General features: G+C 29.7%; 2 protein-coding genes across 4 annotated transcripts; one reads left to right on the forward strand and one right to left on the reverse strand.

Moving 5' to 3' along the window:
- Positions 1-993: 993 nt before the first annotated feature.
- LOC145014004 (protein XRI1-like) lies at positions 994-3752 on the reverse strand. 3 transcript variants are annotated; one of them, XM_078972352.1, is made up of 9 exons: positions 3502-3752; positions 2851-2897; positions 2627-2746; positions 2389-2537; positions 2083-2146; positions 1909-1999; positions 1810-1838; positions 1664-1735; positions 994-1575 (listed from the first exon to the last, which is right to left on the reverse strand). In XM_078972352.1, the coding sequence occupies exons 1-9, from the start codon at positions 3522-3524 to the stop codon at positions 1283-1285; spliced, it is 888 nt and encodes a 295-aa protein (XP_078828478.1). In that variant the 5' UTR covers positions 3525-3752; the 3' UTR covers positions 994-1282. The 3 variants fall into 3 exon arrangements, with proteins under 3 accessions (XP_078828478.1, XP_078828481.1, XP_078828480.1); XM_078972355.1 differs by having other exon boundaries at positions 2851-2926; XM_078972354.1 differs by having other exon boundaries at positions 2851-3044.
- A 3535-nt stretch (positions 3753-7287) lies between these two features.
- On the forward strand, positions 7288-10298 carry LOC145017345 (xyloglucan endotransglucosylase/hydrolase protein 2-like). Its single transcript, XM_078975390.1, has 4 exons — positions 7288-7648; positions 7977-8077; positions 8519-8712; positions 9446-10298. Exons 1-4 carry the CDS (start codon positions 7435-7437, stop codon positions 9831-9833), a joined length of 897 nt encoding a protein of 298 aa, XP_078831516.1. The 5' UTR covers positions 7288-7434; the 3' UTR covers positions 9834-10298.
- The last annotated feature ends 7806 nt before the right edge of the window (positions 10299-18104 follow it).

An 18104-nucleotide genomic window follows, 5' to 3' on the forward strand; every position in this document is an offset into this window, starting at 1 on the left:
GGTGTCGCTTAAGTACTGATCCTCTCTAATAACATTCATTAAGGGAAAACAGTTAATAATATGAAAAAAAAAAATCCGATCCCATTGCTGGGGTTTTACTAGTTCGAATTAAGTCAAGTCCTATAATAATAGTTTGGACTTTATTGCGTTACAAATTGTACATTGCACTAAATTTAAGGACTTACCTTATTAAATAAAGAAATACCAATATCCATGAACTGCCATTATGAACATTTAAAGACACCCATGATCCATCATCCATCAAGAATTTAATTCAACTTTTTCCACTTTCCCTTTTTACCCTTGCAAACAAGAAGTAAACAAAGAGCTACTCCAATTTGGAGCCAGATGTTAACTGATTTTTCAATAAACTAACTACGATGACTTGAATAATCATAAACAGATAATCAGGGATATACAGTTTATTGAAGTTACGAATTGTCAACTATTTTTATATTTATCTCGATAATCAATTTTCTTCCAGCTACTCATACTAACATAAAGGGGGGTGTGAGAAAAAACCAAAATCAAATACCCAAATCAAACCGAATGATGTTTGGTTCAATTGATTTGGATTATTCAGTTTTGGGTTAATTTGGTTTGATTAGCCAAATAAGGATACATACCTTATCCGGTTTGGGTTTTGTTAAATTTTCATTATTTTGGTTAAATCGAATAAGTTATTTAATTATATATATTTTTTCTATAAATTAATATTTTATATTTAAAATGTTAAATTAGTTTCTAAAAATCATTTTGAGCATATAAAGCCCAAATAGGACAACCCACTTATCTAGTTAGCTTCGAATTCCTCTGTTGTGCTATCTAATGTCTATTTTTTTTTTTTAATTATAAAAAAAAAAAAAAAAAATCATGACTTTCTTATTAATTTATTTGATTTAGTTTTCCTAATGTTCTTGTTAATTTGTTTTCACATTGTATTATTTGGTTTAACCAGTAAACCAAACTGAAAAAACCAAAAACAATACAAAATTACAATAAGAACACATAACTTTAGCATTACAAGTTGTTCTAGAGACAAAAAAGGTGGTAGAAGGATCTCAGACAAAAAAGATCCTAATAGATTCCAGTCATCTCAGATATTAAAAACAACAGGAATCTACCAAATAAAACCACTCCATCAAGATACAAACACTACCCATCCATCGACTCCCTTAACTTTTGCTCTTTGTCTTTTTTTCTTTTTAACTAATAATTCTAGATGACACCATGAAAAGAAAGAGCAAATTACTAACAAAAAGGGTTAATAAGTTTACATAAATCATCCCTTGGTTCTCATGATTGTAATGCTACCTTTTCCTCCTTCTGTACGAATCTTGGTTTTACCAACAACAGGCTTCCTTGAGAAAGCTGAAGTTGGATATGATTTTTCAGGATTTTCATTTTCACTTTCATGGGATTTCTTTGATTTTGATGGTGGTGGAGTCAGTATTTTCTGGTTTATATCTTTTAGAGTAACTGCTCCTTGCATTCCACATGGTTTTACAAATGCAAATGGAAGAACAACCGATGAAGCTATCTTTGTTGTTCGAGTCTTAATAAAAGACTTTTTCCCTAAACATTACAAGAATTATTAGAAATATAATGGTATTATTCATTTGGAAAGGATCAAAACAACTTTTTTTTTTGGAACAATACACACCTTTTAAGATGATATTTTTACGAGTAGGAGTGGGGATCTCTTCATCATTCTTAGATTGGGAATTCTTCGATTCTATAAACAACAAAAAAAAATATATGTGATTAGTGAAAATATTAAAATTATGAAATAGTAAAAAGTTTCCATACCTGTAAGCTCAATCTGAACAGATGGATTCCTGTTATGAACATTTAAAAATTAGCGAAATCCTTTTGGTAGTTAATTAATGAAGTTGATAAAAAACATACAAATCATTAGTGCTTAAATGCATCTCTGTATCATCTACAAGACAATCATGTAGCCAACCCTCGTAACCAGATCCAGATGCAGGAATATCATCTGAGAAACAATGCAAAAGTTTCACAGATTAATACAATAATCTTTATCATATATTTGGATTATGGTTCTTATAAGTGTCAAACCTGTGAATCCATCAACCCATTGATTAATATCAGATAAAGCTCCATTCAAAGAAGCTTCCCTCTCCTGATCATAAAAAATAAAAAAAATAAAAAAGGATACCATTTTATAACTGGTGGTCAAAAGAAATTAAAAGATAAAACTTAATACTTTGTCCCATTGACATCAGTCAGATGCATGTCAAATACAGTACAACTTGTTCTGTCTTTCTCTTGTCATGTGTAACAAACGGGGACTAAAAGAATATAAATTTAATTCATTTGACTTACAATAATTATTTGAAATGGGAATGGGAATGTTTGACTAACCTTTGACTTTAGATATGTGGATGAGAAGTCCTTGCCACAAACGGGTATCATGTCCACATCCACAATTTCATTGTCAAATTGCAGCATTCGGCGTCTCTTTGCTTGTGAATAGGCTTCTCTATATGGCTCTTTTCCCTTGTTTATGTTTTCTGCATTTTCATTCCTAGTGATAAATATCACAAATTCAACAAAAATATAAAATGAATGTTTTTTTTTTCTTTGAAAGATATAAGATTACCATTGTTGGTGACTTGATAAGCCAAATCCTCAAAGGACTTTGCTGGGGTAGTTTCATTAAACACATAAGTAAGATCATCTTCATTCTCATTTGCATTGCTCCATAGGCTGTTAGAAGCAACTGCTTACAACCATTTTAACAAATCATAAATAATAAATGTCAATAGCCTATATAGTATATATATCATGGTTAAGGAAGATAAAGAATTGTGTGTTGAGTCTCACTTGTTTGCAAACCATAATCTTCATCTTCCCAATCCCACATTTCAGTGCTACAATTCACCAAAAAATAAAGGAAAAACTTCACCAATCCACAAAAGTATTAGACTAAGATTCATGGAATTAAACAAGATCCAAGTCCCAGATTCTTCTTCTAAAAGCCTAAAGTAAACAACACGATATTGGTAGAAGAAATTCATCTGCATTTTCCCCAAAGCACATAAAAAACCATACAAACTCACAAACAAATGCATCTGAACATAAGCAAGCAATTAAAGCAAAATCCCTAAGGTAGCTCCTTCATTCAAATGCCCTAAACGCCACAAAGACAAAGTTGACATAAAATCCATCTGTATTTTTTTCCAATACACATAAGACACCATATAAACTCACAAACAACTGCATTTGAAAACACGATCAAGCAATAAAAATAGTAGAGTAAAATCCCTAAGCTAGCAAGCAAAATTAACGAAATCAAGCAAAAATCAAGTCCCAAATCCTTCATTTAAATGCCCTAAAACACCACAAAATTTGCATAATTTGTCTGAAGTTTACCCCAAACACATAAGAAATAGTATAAAATCACAACAAATGTATTATAAATGTAATCCCGCAAATAAAATACTGCAAGAAGCAGAACGTAGCGCTAGCACGTACTTGTCATTGTTGTTGTGGTCCATTTCGGTGAATAATTAAAACTGCAAGCAACTCAATGATATAATTTCAGTACTACACTCTTCTTCCTGCTGTAATCATAAGCATAAGCGTGCCTTGAAATGATATGATCCTTAAAAGTTAAAAGTGTGAAAAACAATAGAAGAAGTTGTCGTCGGAATATGCGCAAATGGCGAGGGAAACCGCCGGCTTTCTCTGTCACTCGCACCACACTTCGCCCCCTTTTTTTTCCTTGTTTAATGGCTAATAATTTTGATTGTTTAACATAAAATATTAATAAATAATAATAATAAATAAATAAATAAATAAATGCGGGAGATAAAATGATATCTAGGTTAGCTATGAGGATGCGTGGACGGATTTTATTTTGTAAAAAAAATCATGAATTTTGACCTTTTTTTATTTATTTATTTATTTATTTTTTATCTGACCTTATTAATTATACTTATTATATATGTTTTTTTATGTTAAATAATAATGTGTTTTGATTTGTTAATTTTATAAAAAAAATACACTTGAATATTAATGAACCATAAATCTATAATGGTTGTATGTATTTTATTTATTCTAATAGTTGTGAAATCTATGTATTGAACGAGTTGATTAAAAAAATAAATAAATATAAGGTGTAAATATTAAATATTTTTTAAAATAAAATTTTAAAATAAATACAAACGAAATGATGAATAAATAAGTAACTATGTCAATATATACTAATAAACAAATTATTGATATATTTTAAATAATTTTGTTGACTATCAATGTGTAAAAATTAAATATTTTTTAAAATAAGCTTTCAAAATAAATACAATAAAAACATGAATAAATGGATAGTTGAATCTAAAGTAATTAAAGATTATTGACATATTGTAAATAATTGTTATGAATCACAAATTTCTATAAACTTATTTGAATATAACTGTTAGATGCAATTTGTGCACTTTTTTGCACACCTTTTAGTCCCATTTCATGCATCTATTTAGCATAATTGTTCTTCTTTTTTCTTGCATTTCATTATATTCATGTTAGTCTCTAGAACAACCTTATTTTCATACTTACATCTCTTTTTTAGGTAAACCAGAGCTTGAAATGCGCTTTGGGAGGTGTCGGGGAAGCATTGGTGAACATTTCGGGATGATCGGACGAAGAACGAAAAAGTTGGAAAAATCAAGTTTGGAATTGGAGTCAGAGAGGTACACGGGCCGTGTTGGATTTACACTACGAAGGAACACGGGTCGTGTTGACCAGAAAAGAAGAAGATGTTGACCATGCTGAACACAGGCCGTGTCATTTTTACCTTATGTCCAACACGAGCCGTGTTCGACCCAAAAACCAACTTTTGACAGTTTTTCCTATCTTTCATATTACGGGTTGAGGGTCATTTTTACACACACACAACATATCATAGCATATTTTCAGAGGGGATAGCGAAGGTTTTTGCAAGGGTTTGATCAGTAATCATTTGGAAACATTATTTCTAGTATTTATAAGTTGTAATTTCACATTATTTCCATATTTTAAACTTGTGATCTTGTTCTAGCCATGTGTGGATAAAACCTTAGTTTCTCCAATTTCAATTTTTGACTTCTTGGTAGTGACTTCAATCATATGACATGATGTTTGTTCTTAATTTCTATCTAGTGAATTTGATTTTGCTTTAATCGAATGTTTGATTCTAATTGTGATTTTTATTGGCCATTTGAATTAGGGTTAGGTCATTCAAGTTATCTCTTTTACAAAATCCGTAATTGTTTTGTGAAATTGAACAAGTAACAAGCATTAAATTGATCTCTATTGAATGAATTTAGTGTAAATCTTATTCACACACTTTTACACTACCGAGCTTGTGAGGAGTATTGGGTGTTGTTGGGAACATTCACATAAAGCTTCATGCAATCTTTTAATCTAATTCTAAGAGCTTGTTTAGGTTAGGTTAGTAAGGTTAGGGTTAATCAAAGAGCTTGTTTTGGTTAATTAATGTGGTGAATGGGAAGTGTTAGAGCTTATTAACACTTTCAAGTACTGACTTAGATAGAACTGAACGAATGTTGTGTCATCTTTGAGTCACATTGCTAAGTTGTCATACATGAAGTTGGAGTCCTTACAAAATCTGAATTTAATTCACTCATTTAGCTGACTATTTGTCTTTCTAATTTGTTTGTTTAATCATTGCATTCAAAACCCCCCTCTTTAATCTTTTGTGAACAAGTACCTTGCGCAAAGAGGTATTAGACAGATTGGCCCGTGTCTCTATGGATCGACCCTACTTGCCTTGTACTACATGTTAGTGAAATATAGTGGGATTCTTTTGGAGTATATCGTACCCCTATCATTTGTTGGGTTTAGGGATGAGCAGTTTGTCCCAAATCCCGATCCCATACCGGTACCATACTGGAACCGGTACCGAACCGTACCGAATTTAAAAATACGGGACGATACTTGATACTCCAAATACATGAAATTCGGGAATCGGTACCGCCGGTACCGGTATTAGTACCGAATATCGGTACCATTCCCAGTACCAGTACCAGTAATGTTAATTCAATTCGGTACTCGGGATTCACTTTCAATCAAATTCGGTATTCGGGAAATCGGAAACGGGACGAGTCGGTACCAGTTCCGTCCCACACTCATCCCTAGTTGGGTTTGACACGTCTAACAATAACATTAGATGTTATATTGCTAAGTTTATCGTCAATATCTAAAATCAATATTTTTAATTCATCTCTACTTTTAACTCTGAAAATGCAACATATAATTGCCCATAAGTGAACATTAGTTGTCTCAAAAACAACCATCACAAAATTTTTTAAACTTCTTTTTTAGAGTAGTAACACGTAAACAATATGCCACTACATAACATGTTATGGCACTTACAAAGCAATATATAACAATTAATCATAAATTACAACAAAAAATTGTTAGAAACAGAATTTAGAACATGATATAATGCAATGTTACAAACTTATTATTCATCACCATTGTTCAAAACTACGTGTCAGACACGAATTTACATGATACGAATTTGACAAATATTAACACGAACATGATACATAATTAATATGTGTGATATGTGACACAACACGAATATACACGTTTTTAACCGTGTTACTCGAAAACACAAATAAACACAAACTTACATTAATTTCAATCGTGTTTATACATGTTTATATGTGTTTATACATGTTTGCAAGTGTCATCTGTCACGTGTTTATGCGTGTCATGTGTCAACCACTAATTTAATTTATATCCATATGTGTTACAGATAAATTCATTTTTGACACACATAAGACAAAAAATACGAATTTAAAATTTTTGTCACCAAGAAACATGGATTTTTAAAACCCATATAAAGAAAACTCGTGTTGTATAACAAATTGTCGGATCTACCTATACAAATAACCCTTCGGTGGGCACCATAGCAATTGAGTCTTAACATAGACGACTTGTCTAATCGAATGGCCATTCCCAAAATTTGCAAAAAAAAAAAAAAAAAAAAAAAAAAAAGGTCATTTTCGAAATTTGTATTTATAGAACGTGGTCAATTTGGTGTTTATTCATTATATCATTAAAAAGTACGTGAGCTGAATTTATACCGTTCAAATTTGTATATTCCAAAAAAAAAAAACAAGATAGTTTTGAGCACAAGTTTTTCTGGTCCAAATGTGTCTTTTTCTTTACCGCTAAAAAATTATTGGTTAATAGTAGTTGTGAATTTACCAATATTTACGCGTTTTCACATTTAATTTCTAAATATGTCTATGCATGTTAGAACTCTCTATTAACAACCTCTGCATTGTCTTATCATTTTCAATTCTGACGACCCATTAATCCAATAGTTGATACATACATATATATATACAATCAAATTAATTTGTTGTGGGTTTGTTTTCGCAATATTCAGGGTTTAGTCAAATGAGTTTTCCTCCATGGATGATAACGACGTCGGTAATGGTCGCTTTGTTGGACTTTTTTTTCTTCCTTAGTGCAGATGCAACAAGAACCATTGGAGGTTTTGATCAAAAGAATGTTGCATTTGATCAAAATTATAATGTAACTTGGGGAAACCATCACGCTCAGTTACTTAATCAAGGAAAGGAGGTTCAATTGTCGTTGGATCAATCTTCAGGTATTCTATATATACTTCTATCTCTTTCTCATTTTTATATATTTAGGTTCTATATTTTTACTATTTGATTACCAACCCTGATGATATATAATATTTTATTTTAATTGTAATGATACCAATTCGTTTTTGTAATCAAAATTTTGTAAAACATAATAAATGAATGACCATCTTTGATATGTAGATATGCATGTTCTTGTATAAGAAAATTGTATTGATTACGTTAATCTTAACATTTTATTGCAAGTATGTTCATGTCCATGTATGCATATATGGCGTACAATTGATTACTTTATAATGTGTGTGTTCATGATGAATATATAATTTGTAGGTGCTGGATTTGCATCGAAATCTTATTATGGATCTGGTTACTTTCAGATGAAGATTAAGCTACCCACCAAGGATTCTGGTGGTGTGATTACTGCTTTTTATGTATGCATGGGCGAAACTTGTAGATCAATATTGATCTTTTATATATTTTTAAACAAAGCAGTATAATTAAAGATTAGTGTGAATATATATGATGAACATGAGCTATTTAAAAATCAACCATTTGGATCAAATCAAAACTGATTTAATTTCCTTGTGAAGCAAAATGAGAGGGAGAATAAAATTTCAAGCTTGACTTGGTTTGACGATAACAACACTTAAATGGGGTTGGTCTTTGTACTGATTTTCCAACCCTGGATTTCCAAAAAGAAGTTTATATTTATATGTGTGTATTTTAATATGTATTATGTATGCATATAAAGGTTGGAAATATATAGTTCTAAATGTTTAGCACCATTCTCAACTCCTAAGTGTCGATCATTAGTTAATTACATACATATTTCAATATGTCTCTCTTTAATTATGTTGCTTTGATCGATGCAGATGTTTTTAAATACAACTATGCATGATGAGTTGGACTTCGAGTTCTTGGGAAATCGACCAGGCAAACCTATTACTTTACAAACAAATGTATTTGCGAATAGTATTGGTGGTAGAGAGCAAAAATTCACTCTTTGGTTTGATCCCGCAACTGATTTCCATTACTACAAATTGTTATGGAACCACCATCAGATTGTGTATACACTTAATTATTTTATCTTATAAAAAATATATGCATCATCATCACGGTATAAATCACCCTAAGGTTGAAACATGTGAGATTCGAATTTGGGTTAAGTCCAATTTGGAGTTTTTGATGATTACTAGGCCATCTTGATGCATCAATGTGGCCTAATAGTGATCATCCCGTATAAAACACTTCAAATTAAAATTAACCTATAAATCTCACATGCTTCAATAACTTTGTCATTAAAAAAAAAAAAGATAAATATACCACATCAATATCGGTTTTTTTTGTTTGATTTTGTGCATTGCACTACAAGAAATCCGGTTTATATCCATAGCACAAAATTATGTATTTCTCGTGTTCGCCGCTAATAGCATCGTCCATAATATTTGTATTTTTTGTACTTTGTAGGGTTGATCAAGGGGACCGACTCGATAAGTTTTTTCTCTAAGTTTAATCACAATTTTACATTGAACAAAATATTATTGGTTTGCCAAATATCATATTTTGTCCCATTTTCAAAAAGAGAAAAAAAAACATAAAGCAATTGTGTGTTTTTAATAGCACCCAAAAGAATAGTATTAAGAATTGACTAGTAAGGAAGTAAACAAAAAATTCAAGGAACTCGACTAATAAAACAACTTTGTTACCTGATAATAATAGGATTTTACTCTCAATTTAATTTTCCATTAAACATATAAAGATTGTCGAATAACACCTAACGATTGTGTTTTTTTTCTCAGATTTTTTGTGGACGACACACCAATAAGGATATATAAGAACAACATAAAAAAAGGTGTAGAATACCCTAACAATACAATGCAAGTGAAAGTGAGCTTATGGGATGGGTCTTCTTGGGCTACCGATGGGGGCAAAACGAAGGCCAATTGGACAAATGGACCAATTGAAGCCCATTTTCAAGATTTTAAGATTGATGGGTGCCTCTCGCCAGTTAATAATCCTAATAAAGATTGTTTTGCCCAAAACTATTGGTGGAACACCAAAACCTACTGGCAATTGGACACAAAACAACAGAAAGCTTACGACGAAGTAAGAAAAAAGTATATGAATTATGACTATTGTACCGATAAGGGTAGGTATCCTATCCCTCCTCATGAGTGCACAGGGTGAAAAGATGAAAAAAGACAACTTCTTCATTAGTAATATGCATGGGACTTAGGGTTGGTTACTTATGGGTTGTAATACACTGAATGCCCAATCTTCAACTCTAGGCTCTAGCAATAAGATTGAAGATTATTTTTGCTTCATTTCTTACCAAAATTTGGTACCCAAATGAGTAAAGCTTTGTGTTTTATGTAAGACCTATGGATCGGAAGAAAACTCTCACAGGAACTTTGCATAATTTAGGGATCGAGGGGATCACGCTTCTCTTGAACCCCAGAAATATGTGAGACCCAGATATTGATACCAAGCTGTTGGACAAAGATACTTGCATTAGATCTCATGAAGCGCACAATTTATTTAGAACGAGCCACATTTTTCAGGAAGATGAAGATCGTTGGCATGTCAACGATGTATTTCAATAATTATGTAAATTTTAAAAATGATTATTTTTTATTTATCACTGAAGTATTACATAACAATAATATCAGATTTTTTTTTAACTACATTCCATTCATCATTATATAATGTTTATTGAGAACTGCAATATGCAGGATGAATCAAAGAATTTCCGCACACTTATGGGAATATGATGGAATGTGCTTAGATCGCATATATACATTTAAAGGATAAAGTTTTCATAAAGAAGCGAAATTCTTGTATTGGACAAAATTTTAGTCTATATGTAATTAAAAAGAGTACCCGAAGTGGTACACACAAAACTTTTAAATATGTTGGAAACATGTTAACGGTAAGGAGATGAAAAGTTGGTTTTTTGAATGGATACAAGTATTTGCTGTTTGTTTTTTCTGAGGCAAAATGTCTGCAGTCTGCGGATCACATCTGTAGACCTCTGCAGTAGAAGAGGTGGATCAAACGTCTGCAATCTGAAAAAAGAAGACTGTTTGTTTTTTTAACATCTGCGGGTTATTAAAATAAACTGAAATCTAAATAAACTGATTTTTTAGAACTTCAAAGCGAATTTTTTATATATTTTTTACGACTTTATTATAAATATATAACGAATCTAGATCAACTTTTATGTATTATTATATAAAAAATAAAAATAAAAATGGTATTAATTCATATACATATTTGATAAAAACCAACAACTTTGATTGCAAAGTTATAACTAAATATTATAATTAGTAATCAAAGAATTTGTACATAAATAGATAGAAATAAACTTCGATTTTTTCAAATAAATCTATTAAAAACGTACGATAAATATTTTCTCGACAAATTGATGATACTCTGTTAAATAAAGTTTTACAAAATTTTGGTAAAAAAATATAAGAATATATTTTGATTTTTTTTTTCATATTTATATAAACAATTTCAACGACTATTATTATAATAAATTTTTATTTATAAATTTGTTAAAAATATCATGTTTGTATCGTCAAATGTTTTTTTTTTAAGTTTTGTAATTTTTTTTTTCATATTGTTTATCATTAATAAAGTTGGAAAAAATATAAATTAAAAAAAAAAACTTAAAAAAAATAAAGATATATATGTTTTTTTAAGCTAGAAGATGTCTGAAGATGTTAGAAGACTCTGGTGTACATCTGCGCCAAGAAGAGGGCGCGCAGACATTTTTAGGTCTGCAGTCTTCAAAAAAACAAACAATCTGCGAAGACTAATGTCTGCGCGTGGTCTGCGCGGCGCAGACAGAAGACGTCTCGCAGATCTGCAGACAAAAAACAAACACTACCTAAGTGAATAAGGAAAAAAGGGCTTAAAAATGGTAAAACATGTATTTTGGAAGAGGCTAACAATATGTAAATTATAAAATGAGGAATGCCATCTAAAATCATAATTACATATGTGTGACCATATTGAAGTAAGATTCTACAAATTGAGAATAAAGTGGGGCGAGATAGGATTTTTTGCAATCTAGGTATTGATAAAAGATTAAGAGTATAATATATTGTAAGACATCCAAAAGATATGTAAATTCATTATAGAAAGTAGGATACATAAATAAGAAAAAAAATGTCAAAAGTGTTAAAACGAAACATGGTTTAAAATATTTGTTTAAACCTTTCAGCTTGCTTGATTAATTTATGGAACACATTTGAAGTAAATAATACAAGATGAATCAAGGGATTTGAAGTAAAACGACACGATATACACTATATGGTTATTTAACTAAGTACAGAAAGTTAACCACTTGGGTTGTGGTGACTTGGTAAGGCATGTGGAAGATATGGTGGATAACCTATTGACCCATGTTCAAATCCTAGCACCACTTAGCCCTTGTGGCCATGGAGGTTCGCCTGCAGTGACTTCAGGGCATAAAGCAAAGCTTTATGTTTGCAGCGGGGATTAGTCGGTGCGCGAAAACTGACCCGGAAACCCTCGTTAGGGAAGTTCCCTTTCCAAAAAAAAACTAATTACAGAAAGTTAGTTAAACCCCACATAATTATTTTTATTTGACAATCACGTGCATGCAATATACATTTATTAAGAAAGATTATGGGTATGCAAATGCTTTTTAACAAGTCCCGTGATAAATAATATATTACCCCGTCCAACGGTTTCCGCTAGGATTACGACGTTAATTAAATCACAATCAACCACAGAACAATTAACATATTTAAATCAATATATTACAAACTTTTATGTTTGGAAACCAAATATTTAAATATTATTAAAAAATAAACTTTATGACATCATCTTAAACGATTTAGGTCCTTGATTATATTTCAATCCAATGTTTTCAACTCTTAGATCAAATTGTTGACATCATTTTTCCCAAATGGAATGTATTTAATTCCAATAAAAGCTTTCCAATTGTCAAACAAAATTAACTTACATCCGTTGAAATAGAATGTATTTAATTCCAATAAAATCTTCCCATATTTTAAATCTTGAATTTCCGGTTATAAAAGTTTTAGTATGGTCAACTTTGAAAACATATTAGTAACAAACCATTTCGATTAAGGTATTAATATCAACCATTAATATAAACAACGTTTATATTAGTAAACCATTAATAGGAAATCCATTTTTATTAGGAAATCATTCATACCAAAAAATCAGATTTAAATTATCACATACATATATGATTCATCATTTAATTCGCAGCTCACACTTATTTTCAATCGTTGTTTTTCTTCAAATCTCTTTCTACAACATCATTCTTATTGTTTATAACTTCCATTATCATTCTCTGCTTCAAACCTTCGTTGTTGTGTCGTAGAAGGTTAGTACCTTCTTTCGGTTTTTATATTTATTATTATTATTATTATTATTATTGTTCCTATATCAAATATATATATTCATATATTTGACTTTCTTTGTTACAATTACATGAAATCGGTTAATTACTTTTCTGAAACTTTTCAAATAGACAGGAAAAGATATTTCATACCTTTAACAAAACAAAAATTAACTATCTTTGGAATTAACACTAATTAGGAAAATGTTATTTTTATATATTAGAGATGATTATGATTTTTTTTAATTATTATGTCATAAGAATCCAATTTAATTTTGGTATGATTTTAAAATATTTTGGTATAATCGTATTACACTTTTAGGTTTATTTAATAGGAAATAATATATAATCTATTTATGCATCCTTTGAAATTAAGTATGTAAACAATTTTGTTTTCAACTATAATAGCTTTCATACATCTTTATAAATCAAACCTCGTTATAGATAAATACATTGTATACGTATTTTTTATTTCATATAAAAGTTATTTCTAATTCTAATTGTTTTCTCTTTCATGTTACACCTATGGCACAAAACTATCGTGATGCGGTTGTCTTTAATAAGGTTGCTGACATCAATGCATCCAAGGAAACCAAAAGCATTCGTGTTCAAGTACTCTTGCTTTGGAAGCAAACTTAAAGAACAACTCAAACACGTTTAGCAGCTTGGACATGATTTTAATTGACGACTAGGTACATAATTTTATTTTTATTATTATGTTGCTTTTAATTTATAAAATTTTAAACTTAACCAATTTTTTTCACTTACATGGCACTAAAATACAAGCAACAATAAAAGAAATCTCATTAGTTTGCTTGAAGCTCTCTTTGTTGAAAAATCTGTAAGGGTATGTAATTTGGTATGACCAGAAATGAAGAAGATTACATGCTGGTTAATCATAAGCATAAGAATAATTTCTACAAAACAATCAAAGTTCGTATATCAAATGATTTTGCTGTTATGGTGGATCCTTATAACTTTGTGACTTTTCAGGATTTTATAGTCAGGAATCTCGACACTCATGTTGCATTTGGTAAGATTTTATTTTAACATTCTACCTTATCTATACGTAAATATTTCTTGTATTACACAGTTATAATACAACAACCATTTTTTTGTTCTAGATTTTCTTGGTCAGATTGTGTTGACTAATCCCATGAAAGTGATTATTGAGAATTCAATGGAGAAACGGTTGATGAACTTGGTTGATCAGGATCTAAGTTAAGTATATGTGTTTAAAACATTTTATTTACTAAAGGATTTTTCTACATGATACCATGAAACATGTCGTTTACATGACAAGGACATGTTTATCTACACTTCAATATACATGTTTATTTTAGCATTACTTAAAACATTTCGAATCCACTAATTATAGAATTTACCTTTTGTCATACATGAAATAATTCGTTGATAATTATCAGAGAGTTCATTTATGATCTTCTCACTAACAAATTGGTCAAATGTGGTTAGAGCTCTTTCACACATTTTTATCACATGTCTTTATACTTTTAAGTTTTAAATTTGTATCTTCAAATTTGATTTTTTAGTTACATATGTTCATTGAAATTGTTTTTTTTGTTTAACATACCAAGATACTTTGTTTTATCTTTATATAGTAACAATAAAATAAATAAATTTACACAATAATATACATATTTCTAATTTTATCATAGTATTATACTTTACAAAATACAATTCTCTTCAAAATAATTTGCATCGGTAATTTCATCCATAATTCCACCTAATTTAAATTTGTATTTTCTTTATATAATTTTTTTTAATGATCCCGATTTTTTCTCTCCAAAAGTATATCAAACATTTATATCTTAGATAATGTTGCCCCATTATAATTATTATTTTCCAAAATATATCCGTTTAATGAGGAATTTAATTTAGTGAAGGAAGTAAATGTTAATTCAAACAAATTATATATTCCATAATTATTACATGAGTTTATTAAAAAAAATAAGATGTAAACATTAAACATTTTTAAAATGAAATTTTAGAATACATACAAAAGATGATGTTGTACAATGAAATATAAAATTGAATAGACTGAAAAAAAAAACTATTAAGACAGTCAATCTTGAAAATAGTATAGTTATGAAAAATTATAAAGTAAGATAAAAAATATAAGATATTAGGAGATTTGTAAGTACAATTAGTAAAAGCGTTACAGTTATTAGAAAAAAAATAAAATCGTTAAGATTAATAAAAATGCAATATATAAACTAAGTTATCACAATAGTAATGAAATGTCATTATTTGATATTTCATATAATTGAAAGATATACCAAATTACATTCATGATATACTAAAATTATTCGAAATATCGTCAAGACCAATGCAAAGTTCTTGCGAGCACCAAATAAATATGAACAAACATAAAAGTTGGCTCTTATATTTATAATCAATTTAAATAAATCAATCACGATTTAGAAAAGAATTCCCATTAATGATATACTAAAATTAAATTTATATAACATTTAACATTTCATAAATTATACTCTATGACTTTATTTGAATAAATGAAATAGTTGTCAATATTTGATGCAGTGAAAAAAACGGTATATTGGTTGTCAATATAGACTTAAATTAAGTAACTTTATTATGAAGGAACATATCATTAGAAAACTTATGCTTGTACAACAATATCAAAATCATATGTGACGAGGAAAAATCATTCAACTAATAAAACAAAAAATGTTATATACAAAGAGGTCCTTCAACGATTATATATATTTATTGATTTCAATATATCTTCCATACATTTCGATAATACCAATAACAATAATTTTTTTATAATTATTATGTTGTAGACATTTGTATGCTTTTATGCGTTCCCCGCGTTTAACGCGGGTTGTAATCTAGTTAGATCATCATAATTCAAACACAAAATGGTAATATAAAACATATCAAATTTATCGCAAAAGAGAGAAAATATAATTTTCTTAGAATCGATGTCCCACCTCCAGCTTCTTAGTTACCTGAGAATATAAGTTTTAAAATATACCAATATAAATTGTTGATGAGTTCCACAAGTTTTGACTCCATGAGTTTTATAAAAAGAAACGTTTGTAATACATAGAATGTTTAAACGGGAAATTTTGTGCAAAATCATAGACAACAATGTTACCGATATGATTTGTATGAGACCCAATACTTGTAATCTGATACAAGTATTCATGTTAATTTACTTTAAATAAACAAGTAAAAATTAACATATTTTCGTGAAGTGCAATATTAAGTGTTTATTTTATATAAATAAACACTAACAATTTGTTTAACATTCTACATGTGAATCCTTATACTACATACAACCTTATCTTAGTCTGTATTAGTATTTTTGTATCCGAGATTTTGTTGAACAATAACCGAGCTATATGACTTGAACCCACCTCCGTGAAGTACAATGAAAAAAAAATTGGTGCTTGTTGTCCTAATGATGCTTCATCGACGTCGTGATAAAAAGAGTAAAAAAAAAAAGTTGTCATCAAATTTTGTTTCAACAAACGCTGGTTGTAGCTAGCAACCATAGACGGATGTGTCAACACGTATAGATCTATATACACATTCTTCGCTCACAAAAGATTAATTGTTATTATAGAGGACTTCACTAAGTTGTAGCTAGCAACCATAGACGGATGTGTCAACCCGTATAGATCTATACACACATTCTTCGCTCACAAAAGATTAATTATTATTATAGAGGACTTCACTAAGTTGGTGCCTTAGATTGATGAATGAGAAACTTCCACAACAATCCCACATTTTAGTTACTACTCTTAATTGTTTATGTTCAGAAACTTGTCTTAAAAGTTTAGTTACTTTTAAAGTAAATCAAAATTGTTTCATATCCAAATTTTGATAGCAGTCCGGCTGTAAGTAACCATAACCAACACATTTCTAATCATTTATACCATAAGACTTTTTACATGATATTTTATGAACAACTATTATAATTAACACATTTATGTCCTTAAAGTGTGTGGATTGAACAAGATGATAAGTTGTGTTTCTCTTATCTATAACAAGTCTTTATTTATGTATTTAAACACTTATAATCACTTATAAGTTTTTATGAAATGTTTGATTTCAAATCATAAGTTTTCATGACATATTTGATGGTTTTTCATGCACTAACTATAAATAAGGGTATTATTTGATACAAAAGTTTACATGCAAAACACAAAGTTACCACAACCCCAATATGACATCATATATATATATATATATATATATATATATATATATATATATATATATATATTAAATAGTAAACTTTTAAGCTTATATCGACTTTTTATGTGTATCCCCCCCCCCCTCGAAATGTTTAAAAACAACAGAATGGGGCCGTAGATACTCACTTTTGTCGCGTGAAGTTATTCGGTTTGAGAAGGATATGTGAGGTTTCCAATTCAACCCAAGCTTCAGATATGAGTACTTTTGGGGATGTCTTAACACATACATACATACATTTACAAATAAGTTAGACTTTTATCAAGCCGTAACTCACTTAAAGCAAGTGAGTTTTATGACAATAGGAAAGAGTAAAATCAAGAAATTACCTAGCTTTTACTTGGATCTATAGTATGTTGCCAAAAGGAGGTTGAAACTCAAGCTTTTTGAGGGATGAAAGGTAACTTTATTTAGAGTTTAAAGTACTTGAAAACAACAACTTATAGGTTGCCATTATTCTAAAAATGGCCGACAAAATGGAAGACTTTTGTGGGTTTTTTTGATGCTCGAAAATAGCCACTGTTTTAGGTGGTTGCTATCTCGAAAATTCCAGCAAAAAGTAAGAAAAAGTGTGGTTTAGCTACTATTTTGAGAGCCCATTTTGGTGCAGAAAAACCACTAACTTTTAGAGGTTATTTGAGGGGAAAATACCTAGCAAAAGGAAGGTGGAAAGAGCTGAAATGGTGGTTGAAAACTAAGGGGCAGCAAACCTCATCTTGCTCTTGGTTTTAGTGGGGTTCGAAGGGGGTGTATGGGGTTGAAAAACGATGATGCTTTAGAGCGTTTCTTGACAATTTTTGATAGAAAAAAGGAAG

The sequence above is a fragment of the Lactuca saligna genome, chromosome 9, assembly GCF_052625555.1.
Source record: "Lactuca saligna cultivar CGN05327 chromosome 9, ASM5262555v1, whole genome shotgun sequence".
NCBI lineage: Eukaryota > Viridiplantae > Streptophyta > Magnoliopsida > Asterales > Asteraceae > Lactuca > Lactuca saligna.

Bases quoted from the DNA above. Each gene is read 5' to 3' on its own strand.
- LOC145017345 (XM_078975390.1), top strand. From the start codon at position 7,435: ATGAGTTTTCCTCCATGGATGATAACGACGTCGGTAATGGTCGCTTTG. The intron at 7,649-7,976 runs GTATTCTATATA...TATAATTTGTAG, and splicing joins GTCGTTGGATCAATCTTCAG to GTGCTGGATTTGCATCGAAA. The intron at 8,078-8,518 runs GTATGCATGGGC...TGATCGATGCAG, and splicing joins GTGTGATTACTGCTTTTTAT to ATGTTTTTAAATACAACTAT.
- LOC145014004 (XM_078972352.1), bottom strand. From the start codon at position 3,524: ATGGACCACAACAACAATGACAA. The intron at 2,000-2,082 runs GTTTGACACTTA...ATTGTTTCTCAG, and splicing joins ATGGGTTGATGGATTCACAG to ATGATATTCCTGCATCTGGA. The intron at 1,576-1,663 runs GTGTGTATTGTT...TGTAATGTTTAG, and splicing joins TAAAAATATCATCTTAAAAG to GGAAAAAGTCTTTTATTAAG.